We start from the raw sequence: 23,814 nt of genomic DNA, 5'->3' as shown, positions 1-23,814 counted from the left end.
ACCAATAGCTGAAGGGGTAACAATATAGATTAAGCAGCATGAATACCAAATTACTTGTACAAAATGACAAGGTAACAATAACATTATCTGGAGAATTACATTTAACATTCCCTCGTGCAGTACAAAAAAACACCACAACAATCTACACAGATGTCAAGACCACGAAGGGTCCAAGAGGACAAACACCATTGAACTGCTGCACGATCATCAAAATACCCGCCCTATGACGGCCAACAGGAACATCTCCAAAAACACACAGATGATCGCCAGAGTCAAGGCAACAGCAAGTCTGCTGTCAAACAGGAACAACACCGTTCCTCCGATGGACAAGGTTCAGCCATCAAAACGATCCTCGAACTGCAGAGGGCCACAGGTAGCAAAGTACCTTCAGTTCCAACATTCTCCAACTCCAAGCTGCTATGCTGTCGAGATCTGTACTCGCTGCTATCCCAAACCTGACTAAAATTAATAACAATGCAAGGAGCAAAAGTCACCTCTTACAAAGAAAAACAAGCACTACTGGGTAAGGAGGTCACCTTCAACAAGGGAACGACAAGAGTAAGATTGGCACCTTCAACAAGGGAATGATGAGAAAAAGATTGTTTCCGACAATAACAAGCACTGAACCTTACAATATATATATATATATATATATATATATATATATATATATATATATATATATATATATATATATATATATATATATATATATATATATATATATATATATATATCTATATCGCGCAGTTCGCATTCTCCAAACTAATAAAAAAAACACACACACACAGAGACCGACGGGATGGGCAATTCATTTATAGCCACGATTCAGTGGCGTTATATAGCTTAGGCCAGTGAGAATGAAGAAAGAGGAAGAAAAAAAGAGAAGATAAGGAAATTGCTGCGAAAAACGGAGGGAAATGGAGAAGACCAGTCATCGAACAGTCATAAAAAAAAATCTTTTAAACAGTGAGTTTACTTAGTCTAACATTCAACTAAAGGTAGCTCCTTGCAGTGTAACGCCGGTCCTAGCCACACTACTTTCTGCCTTTTCATGGTCTCTTCTCATTTGGCTGTCACACTTCTTTCACTAGACCTTGCTCCAGTTTCCAAAGCTCAATAATAAAAGTATTTCTGTTTGTTTGTATGGTGTTTTTACTTAGCATGGAACCAGTGGATATTCAGCAACGGGACCAACGGCTTTACGTGACTTCCGAACTACGTCGAGAGTGAACATCTATCACCAGAAATACACATCTCTCAAAAAATAAATAAATATATAAAATAGAAAATGTTTTTGGGGCAAACCATCTGAGCCTATGAATCAAACCCAGTCGTGCCGTTTACCTATTTTCTTTAATAATAATTATAATAATAATAATAATAATAATAATAATAATAATAATAATATCTCTAGCGCCTGGTGGCGGGCAACCGTAGGCTGGCATTGTTTGAACTGTAATATCATCGTTATTTTTCACCGTAGAAAAAACATAAGAGCATTCTGGAATCCTCGTGAAAGGTTCTATCGGAATAATGTGTTCTTTATTTTCTCTATAACCAATATTAAAGAAGTTAGCATGGCCGGATATGCGGCCAGATATAATGCTTTAGTTTTTCTCTACGAATATAATAAAGCCGTAGCACTACCGGATATCCCGCCGGCTATCCGGATCAAAACAGTACCCGGATGAAAACCATCCCCTATAAAATCTATATATATGGTCCGACTTTGGTTGAATTCTGTCCAGTAGTTGCGACGTCTATAGCGAACATACACATACGTATACATACACACATAGTCCGACCGTCAGCTTTACATAAGATAATAAAACAACAAGCGGTACATTAAAACCCACAAACACATTGCCTTCATCGCTGAATAAACAACGTAAATCTCTTGGGTAACTCGTTTGTATTTTACTGTCCTAATGTTCCTCCGACATTTTGGCATTTCAGCTCATTGCATTACATTAAACCATTAACGAGGGCACGTGATCATTATTTAATATTTTAATGAATTCCATTTGTTCATTATTACTGCTGAAGCATTGCTCAAAGAAACATCAACTGACTAACCTTTCAAATCTCGATATTTGATACAAAAGCCACTATTTTATCCAATGACACCTCAGCCTTTTGATTTCATAACACAGAATTAAATATTCAAGGCGAAAGACTTTCAATCATTCACCAAATAAAGAAGATATATGACTAGTGAGGATGGATCTGCACGCTGGTCGCTTAATGATAAGAGGCTGATCCAGGCTTGTAAATGTACTTAATACATGAAAAGTCTTTTCATAAAAATCTCTTTTTAGGTAATACGATATGGAAACTACAGAGGTTTCAGAATTCCCCAGCTAAGAAGTAGTTCATCCATCCCTCTGTTTCTCCGGAAAACATACGCACACATACAGAAGTACATACACACACACACACACACACACATAAGGGCCGGAGCTGGGGCTCAAAATATACACCATGAAGTAAGTATAGGAAAAGGCATCATCATCCTTTAACATTTTATTTCAATGCCAGTGTTTCGCGACGAATTCCAAGTTGCATTTTCAAAGCTAAAAAATGTAATTTGCGAACATTAAAAACTCACATTAATTTATGGTAATATGCAATGGCAACAGCTCCTAATGAAGTGAAGTAAAAACGTTTAAAACTAAACACCACATTCAAAGCCAAATTTAATATTAGTAAAGGAGTTAACTAAAATCTTAAAACAACCTACCTAGTATACGAAAGAAAGAGCAAAACTAACAAAAATAAATGAAAACAGAGTGAAAATAAACAGTTGCCCAAACTACGCTATAAACAATTGTACAGAGGACGATTGAGTGCTTGTTTGACGATGGTGCAGTCTTTTTGATAATTATAAATTCTAAGATTGTTTGGTCGTTGTTGTTCTGCACTTAGCATAAGATTGAGAAATCCTTGCTGTCAATAATGTTTCAGAAAATTTTGAATGAATCATTACATTTGATTTCTCAGGATTAAATAACCTGCTGCCTGTTCTATGGCTTATGTCCTTGTGGGAATCTATTCGAACCTTCGACAGCCTCCTCGTGCATCCCAAGTATGTCCCGTGATCACATCTCGGGCAGGTGTATTTATAACGACGTTGGACGAAAGCAGAGGACTGAGTCGGTCTTGGACTCTGAACAGAGACCCAATTGTTAAGGGATTTTGGGGGATAATTTTCAAATCCACAGTCGGAAAACTCTTGAATAATGGATGTGCATGCTCTCCTGAAGGTATTATCGTGCACGATGATACCTTCATCGTATGCAAGCTTCCTTTTCGTGTATGAAGATACCTTCAGGAGAGCCTGCACATCCATTATTCAAAAGTTTTCTGGCTTTGAATTTGAAAATTATCCCCAAAAATCATGAACAATTGGGTCTCAGTTAATGTTCGAATAGATTCCCGCAGGGGCATAAGCCACTGAACAGGTAGCAGGTTATCTAATCCTGTGCAATCATATAAACGGAGTCATTCAAAATTATGTAGAACTTATATTGACAGCAAGGTTTTCTCCATCATGGGCCAAGTGCAGAGCAACACCGACCAAACTATCTTAGAATCTATAATTATCAAAAAGACTGCACCATCGTCAAACAAACGCGCCATCGTCCTCTGTAAAATTGTCTTTAGTGTAGTTTGGGCAACTGTTTTTTTTCACTCTGTTTCATTCATTATTGTTAGTCTTGCTCTTTCTTTCATATAGGTAGATTGTTCTAAGATTTAAGTGAACCCCTTTACTTCTAATTTGTTTGGCTTTGAATGTGGTGTTAGTTTTAAATGTTTTTACTCCATTAAGAGTTGTTGCCATTGCATATTACCATAAATTAATTTGAGTTATTAAAGTTCGCATATTATATTTCCTAGCCTTGAAAATGCGACTTTGAATTCGTTGCGAAACGTCGGCATTGACATAAACTGTTAAAGGACGAAGATGCCTTTCCCTAGTACTCCTTCCACCAATAAGTCATAAACCCACTCCTATCATCCTTAAACCTATAACAGCCACAAAGCCACTCCTTTCATCCTACAAACCACCACTCAGTCCTGAACCTATTCCTTTCATCATAGGCCCCACCACTCAGGCCAAGATTCATACTTACCTACCAGCCATAGACTCAGTTTACTCAACCGAAGACCCACTTCTCTCAACCATAGGCCACCTCCTTTTCAGATAGCTTATTGGAAGTGGATTGTAGTAATAACAAAATGTCTTCATTAAGAAATAGGCTTCCGTATCTCCTCATTTACTCTCTCTTCCTCTCGTGTTCTGTATATCTCGATAGTTTACTTTACGCTATCATCGTGGGTGGGCGTTTTGTGCTCTTAGCCTCTGCTTTTGAAATTTTCCCCGTGTTCTGTTTTCAACTGGTAATATGGTGTTAAAGAGTATATACTGTGTATATCCCTTACTTTTTATACGCAAATACAGTTTATTTTAATCGCTATTCCAGGCTGGAAAATATATCAAGCGATACGAAACGTCGGCTTCTTAATAAGTGGATAGAAAGCAGAATGCCTTCCCACAGCCCCATTATGTGTTCTTTCTCATTAGAACGCATCCAACAGCTTTATCAGTTAATCGTCCAAAGTCCCCCTCGTTGTTTGTCCTACGGGTAGTCCCTAATTATCGCTGCAGATGCGTTCTCTCTTAATGAAAGTCTCAACAAAGGCCTTTGTCTCATTAATCAGAAGGCCTAACGAATGATAACCATTGAAGAAATGTCCGAACCATAAGTAGAACATCTGAGATAGTTAACAAAGAGAGTCAAGACAACGACTCAAAATGCAGTATAGCAAGCAGAAATGCACAAAAAACTATGGAAGGATTTTATTTATCAGTTTCTTTATTTATTAACCTGTTTTCTTTCTCCATTTTTTTTTTTTTTTATTACGCATGAACTTTCCATTTTGTGGGTCCTTGCTTACCAAATTGATGGCCTCCGGAAACTTTCATACTGGTGTAGGCATGCGTGGAGGTTTTGAGCTTATGACCCAGTTCTTCAACTTCACGGGCTTCTGATAATTATGGATTATAAGATAGAACGTGATTGTTTTTTGTACACCAACAGCAACAATAAAAATACCAAAAACTCTTAAAGAAGTAAATAATCGAGGATTGGGTATAACAAAGTTCAAATTAACCGAAAGTACTTAGAGAGATACTGATTATAGATAAAAAATGTACTCATCGAAAAACATCACTAATAAAACTAATGACAAATATAACCGAGTAACTGACTGTATTACGGTACACAAGGGTCAAACTAAATACGAAGTGCATAGAAAAAATATGCCAATAAAAAAGTTTATATATATATATAATAAGGAGTAATTGACAATATAATTAAGACACCGTTGTGAATGCAATTTGTATCTTTTCTTTCTGAATGAGCGGATGTGATACGAAGTGACATTTTTAGAATGTAGAGATCATCAATTTGATTCTCCATGGAAACAGTGGTCCTAAGTGACAAGACAGCTCAGCTTTGGAAATGCTGGGGCATCTTCCTTGGGTGGCGAGATGTCGAAGTCACTGCCTAAACAGAACAGACCAAGTCCTGTTTCTATGCACGGGCTGATGCAGATATGCTTTATGAATCTGGTTTAAGGCTGATTCTTGGTCATGTACAATGATCTCTATAATGACGTCATAGACTTGTGACGAAGTTAGTGATGACACTTATTGGGAGTGTCTTGTGTGTTAGTTTGTGCGTGCGTGCAAGCTATTTCCCTACATAATGAGAGTGTAAGTTAGCCAAATTGGGAGAACACTGCAGAATCACCAAAGAGCCAAGATGGCTCCTTTGACAGTATTTTTGGTGAAGTGTGTGAAACCTGTGTTGAATGGGTAAGCATACTTATTTTTAGTCAAAAGTGTGGCTTGATTGTATTTTGAATATTTGTTTCAAAGATGTTCTATTTCATTTGACCTTTTGATTTTGATTTATAATCTTTTCCTTATCGATATGTCCTCCTGTCTTCTTATAGGTGGTTTTGAGACAAAGGGGAACTGATATGGTGACTTATTTAGAAATGGGAACTTAACTGATGTTCCGTGGTGTTACTAGAATGCTGTGACTTTTTTTAGTTTTATGACTAAACTAATGTTGGTTATTGTAGAAGAGGAAGAAGTGCGCTATCTGAGTTCAACCCTACAGTTAATCATTTTGTTAAGAACCTGATTTAATTAGCTAATGCTTTGCTCTTAAATAAAAGTATTTTTGTAGTTCACAAGTCTGATTTAATTACCTTAGGTAATCGAGGGAGAGGGGTGTTGTAGAGAGAGAGAGAGAGAGAGAGTGCTTAGCTGCACGCCCATCGCTACCAAAACCTTTTAAGATTACCGAGGTTGGAATCTCGGTAATAGATGTGGTGGCAAGCGGTGTAGGGACCATTATTACACCTTTTGTGAAATCAATGGCAACTTAAAAAGGCTGTTTTGAGAGACTGGTTGTGAAAATGAGTAAGGATTTCAAATAATAGGTGATAGTTGATAGGAAATAGTGAGCCGTTGATCTGGTACTGAGTAGAGAAATTCAATTAGCACGTGTTTAAAGGCGACGCATATTTTTCTTTTCTTTAATACATACGTTATGCATATAAAGTTTCATACATGTGGCTCAGTTCTCGAGGTGCTTAGATTGGCTTGGAGACAGTGTCTCTTATGCATACTCAATCAGCGTATTTTCTACCGAGCGACCAAGGGGGTAGTGCCTAAGGGAGGGTGAATTTTTTTTCTTTTTACCATGGTTAAGGGGGTAAGTGAATCCTTCATTTTTTTCCTTCTCTCTTGTCTCCTCCGTTTGGCCTTGAAAAGAAAATTTCAATGCCATGTTCTTGAAATCAGCTGTTAGCCACTAAGAGATGATTTGATATGCTCGTAGGGCTTTTTAGAAAAATTTTCGTTCTTTCTTTTGCGTAAAGAGAAAATGAATATGAAATGAAAATGGTGCAAGTTTTTCTTGCACTTTAGGACAACCAGAGCCCAGAGCCCAGAGCCCAGAGCCCAGAGCCCAGAGCCCAGGCCTATAGTATATGCAATGGTAGAGGACGTGATTAGAACTGAGGATACGGAGATTATTTGAAAAAGGGGATGTGTTTGGTGATGCTAATGGTGATGATACTGGGGAGAGGTAATATTAAAGCTCATACTGGTGATACGGGAGATATATACGAGGATGCTATGCAGCATTTTGGAGTTCACGGTGGTAACAATTTTGGTGATGATATTATGAGTGGTGATATTGGTGATACTGGTACTAATATTGGTGATACTGATACTAACAATGGGGTGGTTGTAATGAGAACTAAGGGTGGTGATATTTGTGGGTTGTGGAAAGGGAGGTACTAACCACAAATATAGAGGTATTTTATCGGAGGATATTGTGTTAAGGCCCAGTTCAAAGACTATGGTAAAAGTCAAATTGAGGGAAGTGAGAAAACCTACTGGTCTTCTTTTGCCCAGGTGTTTTTTTTCTTTGGTTTTCTGTGATAGCCCTAGAGTTTTCCTCTTTTTTGTATAGTTCAGTAGACAATTGCTTGAAGTCTACATGAGTCACGGATGTTACAGGCGTCACGGGAACAGTCAACAGTGCCATTGGTTTTTCTTTTCCCCTTTTGGACGTTAGCCATCGCTGACATAAGTTTTTTTTTTATCATGGGCAAATTTGAATTTATTTTTCTCTCAGAACAGTTTGTGCAGATTTTTAATGTCTCAGTTCGTGGCTTGGAATCATTGTTTGGGAATGCGTTTATAATTTCAGCCGTTTGATGCTGCAAAGAGATTTAGGAGAGAATTTTTGCATTTTTGAATGTGTACATAATGGCACTACATTTTTTTCTGGATATTTATGTTCCGGAAATTGTTGGCCTCTTGCACAATACCCTTGTTGTGTTTGTGGCAACTTTTCCAGAGATGGAAAACTTGATTAAGTTTCTGGTGGCCTGTGCCAAAGTGAATATGGGGAAGCCTTTGTTTAGACACTTCGGATTTGCGGTTTTAGTGTAATGAGTTATGGCACACTGAGGATTTTTTCTAGAATTCCTTGGCAATTTTTTGCCAATTTTTTGCCCTTCTCAGCAGTTATGCTAAACAGAGAGTCTACAGTTTTTTACGGTAACATTGAGCTCCTTAGAGAGGCTTTTGGAGGTTATTTTACTGGCACAGTTTTTAGAGTCCTATTATGAGGAGAATTAGAGGTATAATATTTTGGCCATGTGGTATTTTGTTTTCTTGGAGATGCTCCAGAGCTTAGGCCTATGGTGGTGAGTGCTATGTTTTAGTCCGCTGTTTAGGATTCAGTTATTTTTGTAGTTATTTTGGTGCAAATGGAAACCTTTGTGAGAGAAGATATGTGGTAATATTTTTAAGTGTATCAGCTAGATGCCTTGAGTGCATTTTTCGGGGACTGAGTTTCATTTTTGATTACCCTGCTTGGAGGTATAATGATATTTTTTGGATACTTGAATTTTATTCCATATGTGAATGCTAGTGAAATGGAGGGGAATATTTGTATTGCCTGAGTGGTATTATTATTAATATGGTGATATGTGGGTGGGTTTTTTATATTATTACTGAAGATTTTTTTTTTGGAGGACTCAGTTTTTCTTTTGTGGCTATAATCTTTGGTGGTGGATTTTTTTGTGGTTATGATTTTTGGTGGTGATCTGGTTTTACGAGCCAAAGAGGGGGGTATTGTGGTTCTTTTGGTGTTGTGGCTCTTGGGGGTGGGTGACACTACTGCATTGTGGTTTTATGGAGGTGTTGTATTTTTATATTCACCAGTGGTTATTTTGGTGGTATGTAATTGTTGAATTGTGATGTTCTATGGTTTATATCCCGACAAGATGATTTCTTGGGTGTTATATGCATGTGGCGGTATCATAAATGGTTTACTTTGAGGTATATCGGTGGTCAAATGGCTTAGGATTTAGCCTGTGGTGGTATATTTTATATTGGTGGTTATTTTATATTGGTGGCTATATAATAGAGGATTTTTTTAAGGACAATTTTTTTGGGCACTTTTGGTGATATCCTGGAAATATGTTTGTGAAATGTGGTTATATAGTGTTAGTATAGAATATTTGGAGAATAATGGTTTCTAAGGTTGCAAGATTGACTAGACAAATCAGTAGTGCAATTCGAAGCACAAGGGGTATTCACAGGTGGATTTTTGCTGATAATGCTGTGATGAGTCTGGTTGCTGATTTTTTCCTTTGGAGTTGATTACTCGGGGATTTGCACTATTTTCGAAGATGTTGATTATGGCATTCCACGGAAATGTACTATGTAAAGGGGTTGTTTCCAGTCATTTCTGGTCAATGAGATATGTTGCGGTAGCAAATTCCGTAACGATACATACTGCATTTTTGGGGAAAGTTCACTTATTATTGTTACTGTAATTTTTTTCATTTCCTTTTTTTTTCCTACGAGAGGTGTTGTAACTGGGATTAAGCTTTACATAGCATTTCTATTTTAGACAGGAGATATAATTTATCGGGGTATGTGATTTAGATACAAGGGGTGTTTGGCATTATATTGATAGTCCGTAGAGTTTTTGTGATTTCTTATTTTGCTAGTTTGGGGTGGTTTGTGCTAATTTATGTAAGGGGTTGGTGAGTCTTTTTTTTTCATATTATTGGGGAATTTAATATTTTCTTTATGGGGTTATAGTTGGTCTTTTATATATATCATTAATAGTGATTTATGATTTAGTGATCTTATGAAGTTATTTGACAAGTTTTCGTTAGAAATTAGTTCAGTGGTTATATTAGTGGCATTAATTGGAAAACGTTCAGTTAGTATTTCTTAGATTTTGAGGTCATTATTTGACAGATGTATGTCCAGGGTTAATTCTTCTTTAATTGACCAGTGCCATGACTGACATACTGAAACACCATAATCATCGTTCCCCTACGCCACCAAGACGTCCTTCAGCAACTACAGAGATGTAGGTTGCCGACATGCGAGAGAATCTACAAGTCTACGAGATTTTACGGCGCTTTTGGATTATGGAAGTCGTCAGTTATCTTCCAGTGGGAGACGTTTTGCCTTTCTATAGCGTGTTTCACGAGTTTGTGCAGCTGCAGACCATACATACACACACACGGGAGCGTCGAAAATTCAAGATGAGAAAATGTCTCTACAGTCAACTGTTATTATAGCCCAGATACAGGTTTTCAAATTTATTTAATATGATAGACATTGTACTGCCAAAGACGTGCAGGTATTATGGTGTTTTTTTGAGCCGACCAATGTGTTTTGTTTTGTTTTTTTTACATATAAGCTTTTTTGTATGAGCTATGGCTAGGCAGGTGCTTGCTTTTTTTGGTGGCCGAGCATCTGCAATAAGGAGTAACTGACAATATAATTAAGATGCCGTTGTGAATGCGATTTGTATCTTTTCTTTCTGAATGAGCGGATGTGATACGCAGTGACATTTTTAGAATGTAGAGATCATCAATTTGATTCTCCATGGAAACAGTGGACAAGACAGCTCAGCTTTGGAAATGCTGGCGCATCTTCCTTGGGTGGCGCGATGTCAAAGTCACTGCCTAAGCAGAGCAGACCACGTCCTGTTTCTATACACGGGCGGATGCAGATATGCTTTATGAATCTGGTTTGAGGCTGATTCTTGGGCATGTGCAATGATCTGTATAATGACGTCATGGACTTGTGACGAAGTTAGTAACGACACTTATTGGGAGTGTCTTGTGTATTAGTTCGTGCATGCCTGCGAGCTATTTACCCACATAATGAGAGTGTAAGTTAGCCAAAATGGGAGAAAGCTACAGAATCGGCAAAGAGCCAAGATGGCTCCTATGACAGTATTTTTGGTGAAGTGTGTGAAATCTGTGTTGAATGGGTAAGCATACTTATTTTTAGCCAAAATTGTGGCTTGATTGTATTTTGAATATTTGTTTCAAAGATGTTCTATTTCATTTGACCTTTTGATTTTGATTTATAATCTTTTGCTTATCGATATGTTCTCCAGTCTTCTTATAGGTGGTTCTGAGACAAAGGGGAACTGATATGGTGACTTATTTAGAAATGGGAACTTAACTGATTTTCCGTGGTGTTACTAGACTGCTGTGACTTTTCTTAGTTTTATGACTAAACTAATGTTGGTTATTGTAGAAGAGGGATGGAGTGGGCTATCTAAGTTCAATCCTACATTTAATCATTTTGTTAAGAACCTGATTTATTTAGCTAATGCTTTGCTCTTAAATAAATGTATTTTTGTAGTTCACAAGTCTGATTTAATTGCCTTCGGTAATAGAGAGAGAGAGAGAGAGAGAGAGAGAGAGAGAGAGAGAGAGAGAGAGAGAGAGAGCCTAGCTGCACGCCCATCGCTCCCAAAACCTTTTAACATTACCGTGGTTGGAACCTCGGTAATATATATATCTATATCTATCTATCTATCTATCTATATATATATATATATATATATATATATATATATATATATAAAAATAAAATATAACCTAACATATGGAAATGAGAGATTCATAGAATATCCTTCAAAACTTTAAGAATGATCCAGCCACCTTAACTTAATGTACCTCATAATTTCAACAGTACTACCCTCTGTGGAGAAGGAAGGACCTGAACACGCTCAGTAACTATACTCTGTTTATTCCCATCTGTCCATCCGCCTGTGGTGTTTGTGCATGGTAACACTACGTCCCAGGCTTTAAATAATATCCGATTTCTAATATTAACGGTGCAATTCGCATACAGTAAATTATTAAAACACTTTTCTGTTGCAAATGTACACCCAGATATCCTTTTATTTACCTAAAACTTACACATAGCGTAACTATTTAAAGCGCGGGACGCAGTGTTAACATGCGAAAACACCATAGGCGGATGGACAGATGGAAAAAAAAAACAGAGTATAATTGCGTGCAAGTCCTTCAAATCCAATTTCTTTGGTCACACTAAAGCAACTCTCTGGAGGCATTTATGGTAATACTGGTACCTTCCATTGACATGGCGTGAAATGTACCAATTTATTCATACTCATTACACATCCCAGCCACAGGGAACTCATGAAGCAGCTGTATTGCTTCTATGAGATCCGGTGGATTTACCAGCCACTTTTCGAGTTTACAATATTTCTGTCGTCGAAGACACATGAAGCTATAGATAGCATAGCTATAGAAACAAAACAAAGGGAAATCATGCCTCATAAACTTATGCACGTACCGATCTGTCCATATGGCGGTATTCGGCAATTAATTATACTAGTAAACAGTCGTCAAACAGTTATAACCGTTTCGCTTGAATTTTCGGTTACGGTTTTCCACTCGTCCCTTGAAAGGGACGGATACATAACGCCCATTAGAAGCGGAGAGGGGGGGTGGCGGGGGGGGTGGGGGGGGGAGGGAGGATGCAACCCCATCACTATAACCCTGCCAAGTTTCATGCCCATCCGACATATTCTCACATGGCGACAGGAAAGACTAGTAATTATTAAGAACTTGGTATTTCAATTGCCCTACTCTTGGTACCATCAAACTGTCTTTCCTGCCGTCCAGTCTTTAAGATGGGTAGTTTGCTAACTCCTCCTCCTCCATATGCTTTACTCGAGCGAAAACGGCGACGAGGAGCCAGGCAGCCCGGCCGTCAGGCAGACTCAGAGAGAGTCTCGTAGAGAGAGAGACACAGAGAGAAGAGAGCAGAGACCTCACTCACCTGGGAAGGTTCCTACAATTTTGATTCGTCCGACATGCCTGTCTTAGGCTAAAGGCTTTTATTGGGATCCTTGGTCTACGTCACCCTCTTGTGAACATCTGCCAAAATCCATCTGCAACGCCTTTGTGCATGGTTCGACAATGGTGAGTACCAAGAATATATAGGGCTTATTTTTAAGGTTATCATTGCGAACTCTCATTGCCTTGTGTTGCCTATTCAAGTTTTCCTGTCTGTCATTTTTTCTTATGAAGATTCGTTATAGTTTTTTGTGGTCAATATGTTTTATACATCGTATTCTCTTGTCCTTTCAGGTGATTTAGCTCTCGGACTAGTAACTCTAGCTTATTCATAAATTCACCTTGTTAACACTTGGGTAAGAGAATCGTCTAATACATTAATGTTTCGAGTGGTTATATTTATGACGGATTGTCTCCCATATTACGACCGAGCAAATTTATATTAGGTTTACCGTTCATTTCAGGATGGTGTTTGGTTTCGGTGTATCGGCCCTTTTATTTCCTTCCTGATACTAATGTAAACCTCAGTTGCTCAATTGTAAGGTAATTTTAAGTGGGTTATTATTCCTATGGGTATATTTTTCTACATAAATGACCATGACTTTTAGATACTAATCTTCCTGAATATTTCTTTCCAGACAGCGAGCGAAGCAGAACGAAGGAAACGCCCTACGATCTACGTGAATTGCCTTGTTCTCTTACCAGTTGTTTATAACTACGGTACTACGTCATTTTAAAGGCTTATTTATGTAATAAATATCATATTCAATTACATTTTTCCTTCTAACCTTTATTTCAAAACACAGTTTTTATGGTGTTCTGCTTATGGCGCCCAACGTGGGGCAACACGAAGAAAGGTGCTTAATGATGGTGCAGATGATCCAGTAGAGAATTGACCACGACTGGGGCTCCCAATAGTCTCTCATATTTCTATTTGTAGGACATTGATATTTTCCTTTCCAGGATATTAACATTTTATTGAAATAAATATAATTTTCCTTTTCAGAAAATTAACATTTTATTGGTTTGCATTTGTTATACTTTTGTTATAATGGCTAACTTACAGGTACTGATCGGACAACGAAAAGTCATTCGGAGAAAAGTCACCGAACAATTCAATAGGTCTGACACCTATTCTGCCCTTACACAAGAAGAAAAGTTAGCTATTAAAGGTCTTCTTGTTAATTATAGAAACAAGTTGTCAGAGCTAGATGATCAAATCCTCTTGAAGAAATTTCCTGACATATGTGATGAAGCAGAGTTAGAGCCAGAATTAACAAGTTGCCAGGATTATCTAGACAAAATTGAGCATTGTCTACCATTACTTGAGATTTCAAGGAGTAAGAATGATTCTAATAATATTCCCGACGTGGCCCGCAGTTTACTGAAACAGCCAACAGCTCCTCTTCCTAAGTTTACAAGCAAAGAAGGAGAAGATTTCTTGAAATTTATAGCAGAGTTTGAGGCTACAACTAATGCATTTCAGTATCCAGACAGAGATTTACTTTTATTGCTGAAGCAACAGGTAGACGGTCGAGCAAAGACTTTATTAAGTTCTCTGGAAGCTGATAAACAGCGTTATGTAGATGCCAAAGAACTATTGATTTCCGCCTTTGCTTCTAAGGAGGTTTGTAAAAACAATGCAATTAGGAAAATTACGGAGTTAAGTCTAAGAGAGGGTGATGATCCCTTCACATTTATTTCCATCCTCCGATCAGTATGCGAAGCAGTCAAGACTTTTAACATTGGAGCGGATGAATTTGTCAGATATTTTGCTTGGCACGGCTTAAATGGTCGCTTTCGGCGTCATCTTATTAATATTACAGGAAAGACTCATCCTTCCTTAAATGACATTATTTCACATTTCTTTGCAGCTTGCGAAAGGTACGAAAGTGACGGGAAAGGTGTTGAAAGCTTGAAGTGTAAAGCTTCGCCTGTCAAGACCTTAACACTCCCTCTTCGTAAAGAGAGAACTACCAGCATGGCTGCGGAAGCAGTAACATATGATAAAGATAAGTCTTCGCCTCGGTGTTCCTTGTGTTCTGCGGTTGGAAATACTGATAAATTTCACTTTATTCATAAGTGCCCTAATTTTCTTTCTCCTACAGATAAAGTGCATATTTTAAAATCTAGAAATGGATGTGTAAAATGCGGCCAGTTTAATCATGTTTCCGGTAAGTGCCGTTTTAAATTAAAGAGACGCTGTTCAGATTGTAACAGCTGGCATATGACTTACCTGTGTGATAGTAGTCAGTCACCAGGCAGAAACTCTAACAATATTAATAACGGCAAATCCAAGGTGGAAACTTCTCAAATAAGCAGCGGTGTTGCCGTCCTTCCTACTTGTCATGGTGATTCCATTTTACCCACCTTTTCATTTAAAGTTGGGGGGACTGTTTACAGAGGACTGAAGGACAGTGGTTCGCAGAGCACGTTTGTCACTAAGAAATTGGCGGAGGAGAATAATCTTAAAATCATTAACACTAAAGTAAAGCTAACAGTTAATGGGTTTAATGGCAACAAGGAGTATTTTACTGAAATTGTTGAAGTTCCTGTTACGATCGGAGATAAATCCTTTATAATTTATTGCTTGGTTGTACCAAACATTAATGTAGCATTGAAATTACCTCTGCTTGGTAGATTAGTTGATAAATTTCAGGCACAAGGTGTTAAACTAGCTGATCAATTCCTTCATAAATTTTCTCATGAAATTGATAATGTTCAGCTCATTTTAGGTACAGACTTCGCTTATTGTATTGCAGGTACAGATACAGTTTTTGGAGGAATAAATTCATCGATGTATACTGAGTGTCATGCAGGTATTTTGCTGTCTGGTAGCATTGATTTAATGATTAAGAATATTGATAATTTAGCTGATACGAGAGTGCAAGCCTCGGCTGTTAGTAACCCATTTGAGTGTAGTTCTGCTATTCATATCCAGAGTAGTTCCTTTTTGCTGAACTCTAAAGTTGATATTTTTGCCGATGATGACATTAATACTAACTTTGAAGTAAACTGTTCATTTTCTGTAATAAATGAAAGAGGTATGCTTATGGAGAAACCACTGCAACAGGCCACTGATCAACTTCTAGAGTCTGAATGTAATTATTACTTAAATTACTATCAGAATTTCTACAATGATGAAAGTATTGAACTTAACAACCAGTTGGTCGAATTTACCATCAAAACCCTTCGTCGTAGGGAGTCTGATGGACGTATTATCGTTCCCTTGTTGTGGAATGGGAAAGTTTCTCATTTACTTTCAAGAATGAATGAAAATCTATCTAAGTTGATATTAAGGTCTAATCTCATGAGACTTAAACGACATCCAGAACGTTTGCAGCTCGTTGACCAAACAATTAAGGAGCAATTGAAGGCAGGCATAATTGAACCCATTTATGATTTAGAGGTGTTTAAAAGTGAGAACCCTCAACATTCTTTTTTACCACACATGCCTATCTTTAAACTGGATAAGGATAGTACCAAATGTAGGATTGTATTTTTGTCCAACCTTAGGGATTCTTCTAATAGTATATCATTGTCACATAACCAGTGCATGTATTCAGGGCCTACGTTAAACCAAAAATTGTCCTCTTCCTTTTTACAGCTTAGATTTGACCAAAAGTTACTCATATTTGACCTTAAGAAAGCCTTTAATATGTTATCCTTAACAGAAACTGATCAGTCTAAGTTGTTATTTTTTTGGTACAAAAATGTGAGTCAAGGTGATTTTTCCTTATTGGCTTTTAAGAATGTAAGATTACCTTTTGGCCTTAGATGTAGTCCCTTTTTATTAATGATTTCATTATATTACATACTTGTTACAACCTTCAGAGGATTCTCGAATAGCAAATTTAAAGAAATCTATCTATTCCATGATTTATATGGACAATGGGGCTATTACTGCCAATACTTCAGAGGAGTTAGAGTGGTCGTATAAACAGCTTTCGAATATATTCAATCCCTATAAATTTGACGTTCAGCAGGTTGTAACTAATGACTCAATTTTACAGGATGAAGTGGACCGCGAAGCCGAGGCAGCTACGCCTTTACGTAACAAGTTGTTTGGTTTAAACTGGGACCGATGTTCCGACGAAATTTTCACTAAACCAATTTTTCTTGATCCCAATGCTAATACTAAAGGTCTCTTTTACAAACAATTGCTTCACAGTTTGGCCTTTTTTGGTTTAATATGCCATTGTTTAACCGCTGTAGATTGTTCATGCATAAATTACAGCGTCAAAAGAATTTACATTGGGATCAACCATTAACGCAAGAATTGCAGAGAGAATGGATTAATATTTGCAGGCAAACCAACAGAGCTCCTCCTTTAAAAATGCTAGATGTGTTGGTCCACGAGATGGCAGTTATGATATTTATATTTTTTCAGATGCAAGTAAGGACATATTTGGTTGTGTATCTATTTACAGCATATTGAATCCAATCGCTTAAGCTTTATACATGCCAAAAACCGACTTGTAAATAAGCAACTCAAGAGTAAATCCATGCCCTCTCTGTAACTTAACGCAATACATTTAAGTGTTGAGTGTGCTCTTGATATTTACAAAGATTTGTCTGGATCCTGCTTGCTTAAAACCTTGCAGGTTAATAATATTTACTATTTATAACCTGATTCTCTGTGTGCCTTACATTGGCTGAACTCTGCTGCTTTGAAATTGGACAAATTAAATAAACATTCTCCATTTGTCGTAAACAGACTTCATAATATACAAAGAATGTGTGAAACTGTTCCTATAAAATTTTGCTTTATTTCAGGAAAAAACAATCCTGCGGACATAATCACCAGATGTGTGTCATACAACCAGTTGCAAAATTCTTGCTTTTTTTCAGGACCAGATTTAAGTATAAATGAAGTTCCAGAATTGTCAACTACTATACCAGCATTTGAGATGCCCACTGAGGTTCAAGCAACTCCTTCCACAGCTCGGGTTATTGAAGTTGCTAACAATCTGATTGATATTAATAATTATTCCAATTTCAGGAAACTTGTATTGATTTTTCGCAGAATTTTCTTAGTGGTGCACAAGTGGAAAGCTGCAAAGCGAAAATTGCTTGCTCACCAGTCGCCAATTACTTGCCCAGGCTATAAATTACTAGTTAAACACTGAACAAAGGAAGCATTATCCTGAGGTATATTCTTACCTACAGCATGGTCTTAATTCCAGAAAAGACATTCCTCCTATTATAACGCAACTTAATTTATTTTTAGATTCACAGGGTCTTCTGAGAGTTAAGAGTAAATTCAAAAAATGGAATTATGGCTTAAGTGGAAATTACCCTTTATTATTGCACCCAGACAGTCATTTGACCAAACTAATTATTTGGGATGCACACCTCAAATTATTGCATTCCGGATGTTATTCTGTATTAACGGAGCTCAGAAAGCATTATTACATCCCTAAACATTTCTCAGTTGTGAAAAAGGCTCTTAAACAGTGTGTTCATTGTCGTAGGTTTAATAATCGTTATATAAGGTTAAATCAGAACTTTTACAGAGACTTCAGAGCAGATCCTCCTACGGTTCCTTTTTCTAACATATTTATGGACTATTTAGGACCCTTCAATACGAAGGATGGAAAAGAGACCCGTAAGGTTTGGTTACTATGTATCACCTGTACTTGGTCTAGGGCAGTTAACCTCAAAATTTGTAGGAGTTTGAATGTTGCAGAATTTTTAAGAGCATTTCAGCTACACTGCTTTGAGTACGGGATTCCTCAAACTTTGTATTAGTGATCTTGGAACTCAGTTGGTGACAGGAGCTAATACCATAACTTCCTTCATTAGTGACCCTCAGACGCAATTATATTTTGAGGAAAATAATGTAAAACCTCTCCCCTTTCAGCAATATTTCAAAGGCTGCAGTCAATTGGGATCATTAGTAGAAGTCTGTGTAAAAATGGTAAAAAGATTAATGTTTGGAGCAATTAAGAATTTTGTATTGACGTATGTAGACTTTGAATTTCTTGTCTGTAATATTGTGCATCTCATTAATCGACGACCTATAGCCTTCAAAGAAGCTGTTCGTGCTGAGACTGACCACGTGCCCGAACCAATTACGCCGGAACAGCTCGTGCGAGGCTATGAATTGACTTCTCTAAACCTTATCCCTAATCTTCAACCTCTTTCAGTTGAAGATCCAGAATTTGACCCTGATCATCCAGCTATTTCTGAGAATTACCTAAAGTTGTGTAAAATTAGGCAGACATTAATAGAGACCAATCATAATGAATTTCTAGGTACTCTGATTCAACAAGCAGTTGACAGAAAGGGGCGGTATCGTCCCGTTACTCATAAATTACTAAAGGTTGGCGATGTTGTATTAATTAAGGAGGAACATACCAAAAGGAATAATTATCCTCTAGGCATAATTCTAGAAGTTTTTAAGAATGATTTGGGTGAAGTTACCCATGCTGTTATTAAGAAGGGAAAAACAGGCCAGACATCAAGGTTGCATGTAAATAATATTATTCCAATACTAGAAAACACAGGAAGTACTAATTCAGCTACTCCTGATATTTGTAATTCTGTTACTTCGTCCTTAAGGCCCAAAAGAAAGGCTGCTATATTAAGCCAAGAAAGGACAAGACAGATGCTTTAATCTTTATTCAGTATTTGTATTTTTTTGTATTTAATTTAATTATTTTTACATTCCTTAAATGTATTTTTTCTTACAATTGTCCAGTTACATATGTTTGGTTCCAGGATGGTATTTTTTCATTTCTGAAAAAATTCCATCTTCGCCCCTGGACTGTACAAGACATTTCATATTCTCACATGGCGACAGGAAAGACTAGTAATTATTAAGAACTTGGTATTTCAATTGCCCTACTCTTGGTACCATCAAACTGTCTTTCCTGCCGTCCAGTCTTTAAAGATGGGTAGTTTGCTAACTCCTCCTCCTTCCATATGCTTTACTCGAGCGAAAACGGCGACGAGGAGCCAGGCAGCCCGGCCGTCAGGCAGACTCAGAGAGAGTCTCGTAGAGAGAGAGACACAGAGAGAAGAGAGCAGAGACCTCACTCACCTGGGAAGGTTCCTACAATTTTGATTCGTCCGACATGCCTGTCTTAGGCTAAAGGCTTTTATTGGGATCCTTGGTCTACGTCACCCTTTTGTGAACATCTGCCAAAATCCATCTGCAACGCCTTTGTGCATGGTTCGACAATGTGAGTACCAAGAATATATAGGGCTTATTTTTAAGGTTATCATTGCGAACTCTCATTGCCTTGTGTTGCCTATTCAAGTTTTCCTGTCTGTCATTTTTTCTTATGAAGATTCGTTATAGTTTTTTGTGGTCAATATGTTTTATACATCGTATTCTCTTGTCCTTTCAGGTGATTTAGCTCTCGGACTAGTAACTCTAGCTTATTCATAAATTCACCTTGTTAACGCTTGGGTAAGAGAATCGTCTAATACATTAATGTTTCGAGTGGTTATATTTATGACGGATTGTCTCCCATATTACGACCGAGCAAATTTATATTAGGTTTACCGTTCATTTCAGGATGGTGTTTGGTTTCGGTGTATCGGCCCTTTTATTTCCTTCCTGATACTAATGTAAACCTCAGTTGCTCAATTGTAAGGTAATTTTAAGTGGGTTATTATTCCTATAGGTATATTTTTCTACATAAATGACCATGACTTTTAGATACTAATCTTCCTGAATATTTCTTTCCAGACAGCGAGCGAAGCAGAACGAAGGAAACGCCCTACGATCTACGTGAATTGCCTTGTTCTCTTACCAGTTGTTTATAACTACGGTACTACGTCATTTTAAAGGCTTATTTATGTAATAAATATTATATTCAATTACATTTTTCCTTCTAACCTTTATTTCAAAACACAGTTTTTATGGTGTTCTGCTTATCCCAGCCACAGGGAACTCATGAAGCAGCTGTATTGCTTCTATGAGATCCGGTGGATTTACCAGCCACTTTTCGAGTTTACAATATTTCTGTCGTCGAAGACACATGAAGCTATAGATAGCATAGCTATAGAAACAAAACAAAGGGAAATCATGCCTCATAAACTTATGCACGTACCGATCTGTCCATATGGCGGTATTCGGCAATTAATTATACTAGTAAACAGTCGTCAAACAGTTATAACCGTTTCGCTTGAATTTTCGGTTACGGTTTTCCACTCGTCCCTTGAAAGGGACGGAACATAACGCCCATTAGAAGCGGAGAGGGGGGGTGGGGGGGGGGAGGATGCAACCCCATCACTATAACCCTGCCAAGTTTCATGCCCATCCGACAAGCCGTTTTGCCGTGATTAAATGACAGACCGGCGGACAGAGACAACGCCCATTATAGTAGGATGATAATAGCAAATTAATTATATGATAATAACAAACAAGACGAATAAGAATAGAAGTGCAGAACCGCATTATGCAATGGCTGTGTTATACTTATATTTCCAAAGTAGACTTTCAATGCTGTCGGGAAAAGCGTAAATTGTTTTCTGGTTTGTGTGCGTCTGGGCGTTTGTAACAAGAGTATATATATATATAAGCCATTCTAGAGGGCTTATAAACAACTTTCCCAAGAATATCTGAACATCTCAGAAGACGCCATGAGGTCGTTAACGGTCATGCTCTCTCAGATGAAGAAAGCGTCACCTCCCCCCAAACATCCCCCCCAAAAAGTTCGTTGGTTCTTTAGCGTCACCTATATTGGCACCCATTGGTCAATAGGCCTAAGGAGAGGTGCCGCAGCCAATCACATACGGGAGGGAATATATCGGGAGTTTGTGGGGTACTGAGGAAAGAGAGAGAATGCCAAGGTTTCCCCTTGAGGAAGGCAGTGAGCCGTCGGTCAAGCAAATGGGTGGACGTGCCGTTTCCCCCTCGTGACCTCTGCCGGTTCCTCGCTCGGTCTCAATCCCACCGGTACTATAGATATTAAGTTCATTTCACTCGGGCCCTTGTGTAAATTCATTAGAATATAAGACCGGTGTTAAATTAATCACTGAGCGTTTGATTTCTGCATGACCCACAGTAACTTAAGAATCCCACGCGACCCAGGTCGGGGTCATAATTTTGGTGTCAGGTGTGTGGGGTACACTACAAAGCGCTAATTAACGTTAAATATAGCGATTGTGGGTCTTGCGAGGTGCAGATTCGGTGACTAATTGTTCAGTGTCTTTATGATCGGAAAATACACGACGGAGCGGTCATATGAAACAACACAAAAGGGCCGCGGTTGAAGTGATACGTTAAGCAAAAGTGAGCTTGCCTTCACGTAACTAAATGTCAAGGTAACGAGCGGAGGATAGCGAAGAAAGTCGGCGTGTGATATTACAATACCGAGCGCGAGACATCGTGAAACGGGCGAATACACGCACACACGTGCTGTGCATAAAACGGCCAACAGATTAAAAAAGAAAAACTGTTAGCAGTTGTATAAGCGAGGGAAAGACAGAAAGGACGAGTGTCGTATTATTGGAGAGAAGATTTGCACTCCCCAAATAAAAACCAGCCAGACGCTGGTTACAATAGCAAGTGGAAGGAGGTGATCGTCAGCACAGTGATCAGCAGTGCCTTCGCAGACCATCGGCGATGACAAAGAACGGAGCAAAGATGGCGGACAGCAATGCACGCCCGCCAAAAGTCTTTCCCGCTAACGGGAAAGACGAGTGCCTGGAGTCAGCTGTGTGCGCCCAAGAGAACAGGGGGAACCCTGTTGGGCAGCGGGAGGGATACCAGTTCTCCCCCCCTAAGAGTAGCAGAGTGAGACTGTCGGAGTAGGGGACTCCCCCTACAGGACAGCACACCCCCCCTCAAGAGCGGGAATGGGTCGGAAGGAGATGGGCACTTTCCTCCTTCCCCTAGCCCCTCTAGGCTCTAGCCGTTGAGGAGACGGTATTCACCTTCAGGATGAATGGGGGAGTGTGAGCTGTAAGCTTCGTCTGGTATAGACCAAGCTGTTAGAAGTAAGAAAAGCTGACAGCCGTCGGATGGCGGCTGACGACAGCAAGGGAGTGTAGCAAGACATTCCTCCCCTCCCCTCAAGAGGAAGGGGAAGGCGACGTGGAGAGAGTAAGGAGGGTCAGCTGGGATCCTTCCTTGGCACAAGGGACACGAGGAGAGTAATTACTGACCAGCGTGAATAATTGTCAGTGAGGGTCTTTGTGAAGAATTTAAACAGTATGGGTATGAAAATGTGGGCAACCCGTAATGGAACAAGTTTCTTTTGTTTTGTTTTTATTCACTGTAGTTTAAACTTTTTTTTTTGAATTTTTAAGTTATTCAAGTAATTTGTCTGAGAAGTTTTGTTTTTATCAGGAATAACGTAAAAAAAATCAACTAGTGATTTGTCAATTTCTTTTCTTAATCAGATTTGTGGTAACTGAACCCTTTTGTGATTTAGCTGTGATTGCAGTTTGAGTAATTTAATTACGAATTGTTCTTATTAGAGTAAATGAGTAGTAACCAGTTCACTGATATGATTTGCTTAATGTTGTTGGAAATTGTTAATGTTTTTTTTTATTTTTATGTTGTTCATTTTTGTTGTCGGTTTTCAAGTCCTCCACCTTGAGGGTAGGAGACCAAAACCCGCCCCCCCTAGAGCCTCTCCTCAATAGCCAAAGTGGTTGTCAGAGAACACCACCAATAGTGTTTAATGTTAAATTTATTGTTATTAGTAGTAGTTACCTGGGTGTTGACCTCTTTGAGATTCTCGTAGTTAAACCAGATTGTTATTCTTTTCAAGTACTAATGATACGAGTCCATTTAAGATCCCTGGTCAATGCCCCGGGTTAGGTAAAGAGAGAAAGAAAAATAATAATAAAAAAAAATGGAAAAGTAAATAAATGAATAAATAAAATGAAATAAAATAATAATAATTTTAGTTAAGTAATAATACCGGAGCTAATGCCATTACCAAGGATAATGCCTATCCATTGCCCTCGATCGAAGTGCTTTTACTTAAAGTAAAGGAGAGTAAGTTTTTCGCCACATTGGATCTCAAGGCTTGCCCTGATGATGAAAGTAAAGAGAAAACGGCCTTTATAGCAATCGGCTATATGAATATAATTTCCTTC

At 38.2% G+C, this 23,814-nt stretch overlaps 2 protein-coding genes across 3 annotated transcripts in view; one reads left to right on the top strand and one right to left on the bottom strand.

Annotated features, from left to right (window-relative positions):
• Nucleotides 1–23,814, bottom strand: part of LOC135196135 (relaxin receptor 1-like) — a 518,632-nt gene that overhangs the window by 297,922 nt on the left and 196,896 nt on the right. The gene's annotated exons all lie outside the window — the stretch shown is intronic.
• LOC135202300 (uncharacterized) lies at nucleotides 12,666–18,953 on the top strand. The gene is made up of 5 exons (XM_064231629.1): nucleotides 12,666–12,876; nucleotides 13,045–15,965; nucleotides 16,585–16,803; nucleotides 17,602–17,699; nucleotides 18,900–18,953. The coding sequence occupies exons 2-5, from the start codon at nucleotides 13,802–13,804 to the stop codon at nucleotides 18,951–18,953; spliced, it is 2,535 nt and encodes an 844-aa protein (XP_064087699.1). The 5' UTR covers nucleotides 12,666–12,876; nucleotides 13,045–13,801.

The sequence above is a fragment of the Macrobrachium nipponense genome, chromosome 23 (assembly GCF_015104395.2).
Source record: "Macrobrachium nipponense isolate FS-2020 chromosome 23, ASM1510439v2, whole genome shotgun sequence".
Lineage (NCBI taxonomy): Eukaryota > Metazoa > Arthropoda > Malacostraca > Decapoda > Palaemonidae > Macrobrachium > Macrobrachium nipponense.
The sequence above is the reverse complement of the archived record's forward strand: the minus strand, read 5'-3'. Positions and strand labels throughout refer to the sequence as shown.

Coding starts and splice junctions, on each gene's coding strand:
- LOC135202300 (XM_064231629.1), top strand. CDS start 13,802: ATGGCTAACTTACAGGTACTGATCGGACAACGAAAAGTCATTCGGAGA. Junction 15,966..16,584: donor TCGTAGGGAGTCTGATGGAC/GTATTATCGTTC, acceptor TACAACCTTCAG/AGGATTCTCGAATAGCAAAT. Junction 17,700..18,899: donor CAACTCCTTCCACAGCTCGG/GTTATTGAAGTT, acceptor AACCTCTTTCAG/TTGAAGATCCAGAATTTGAC.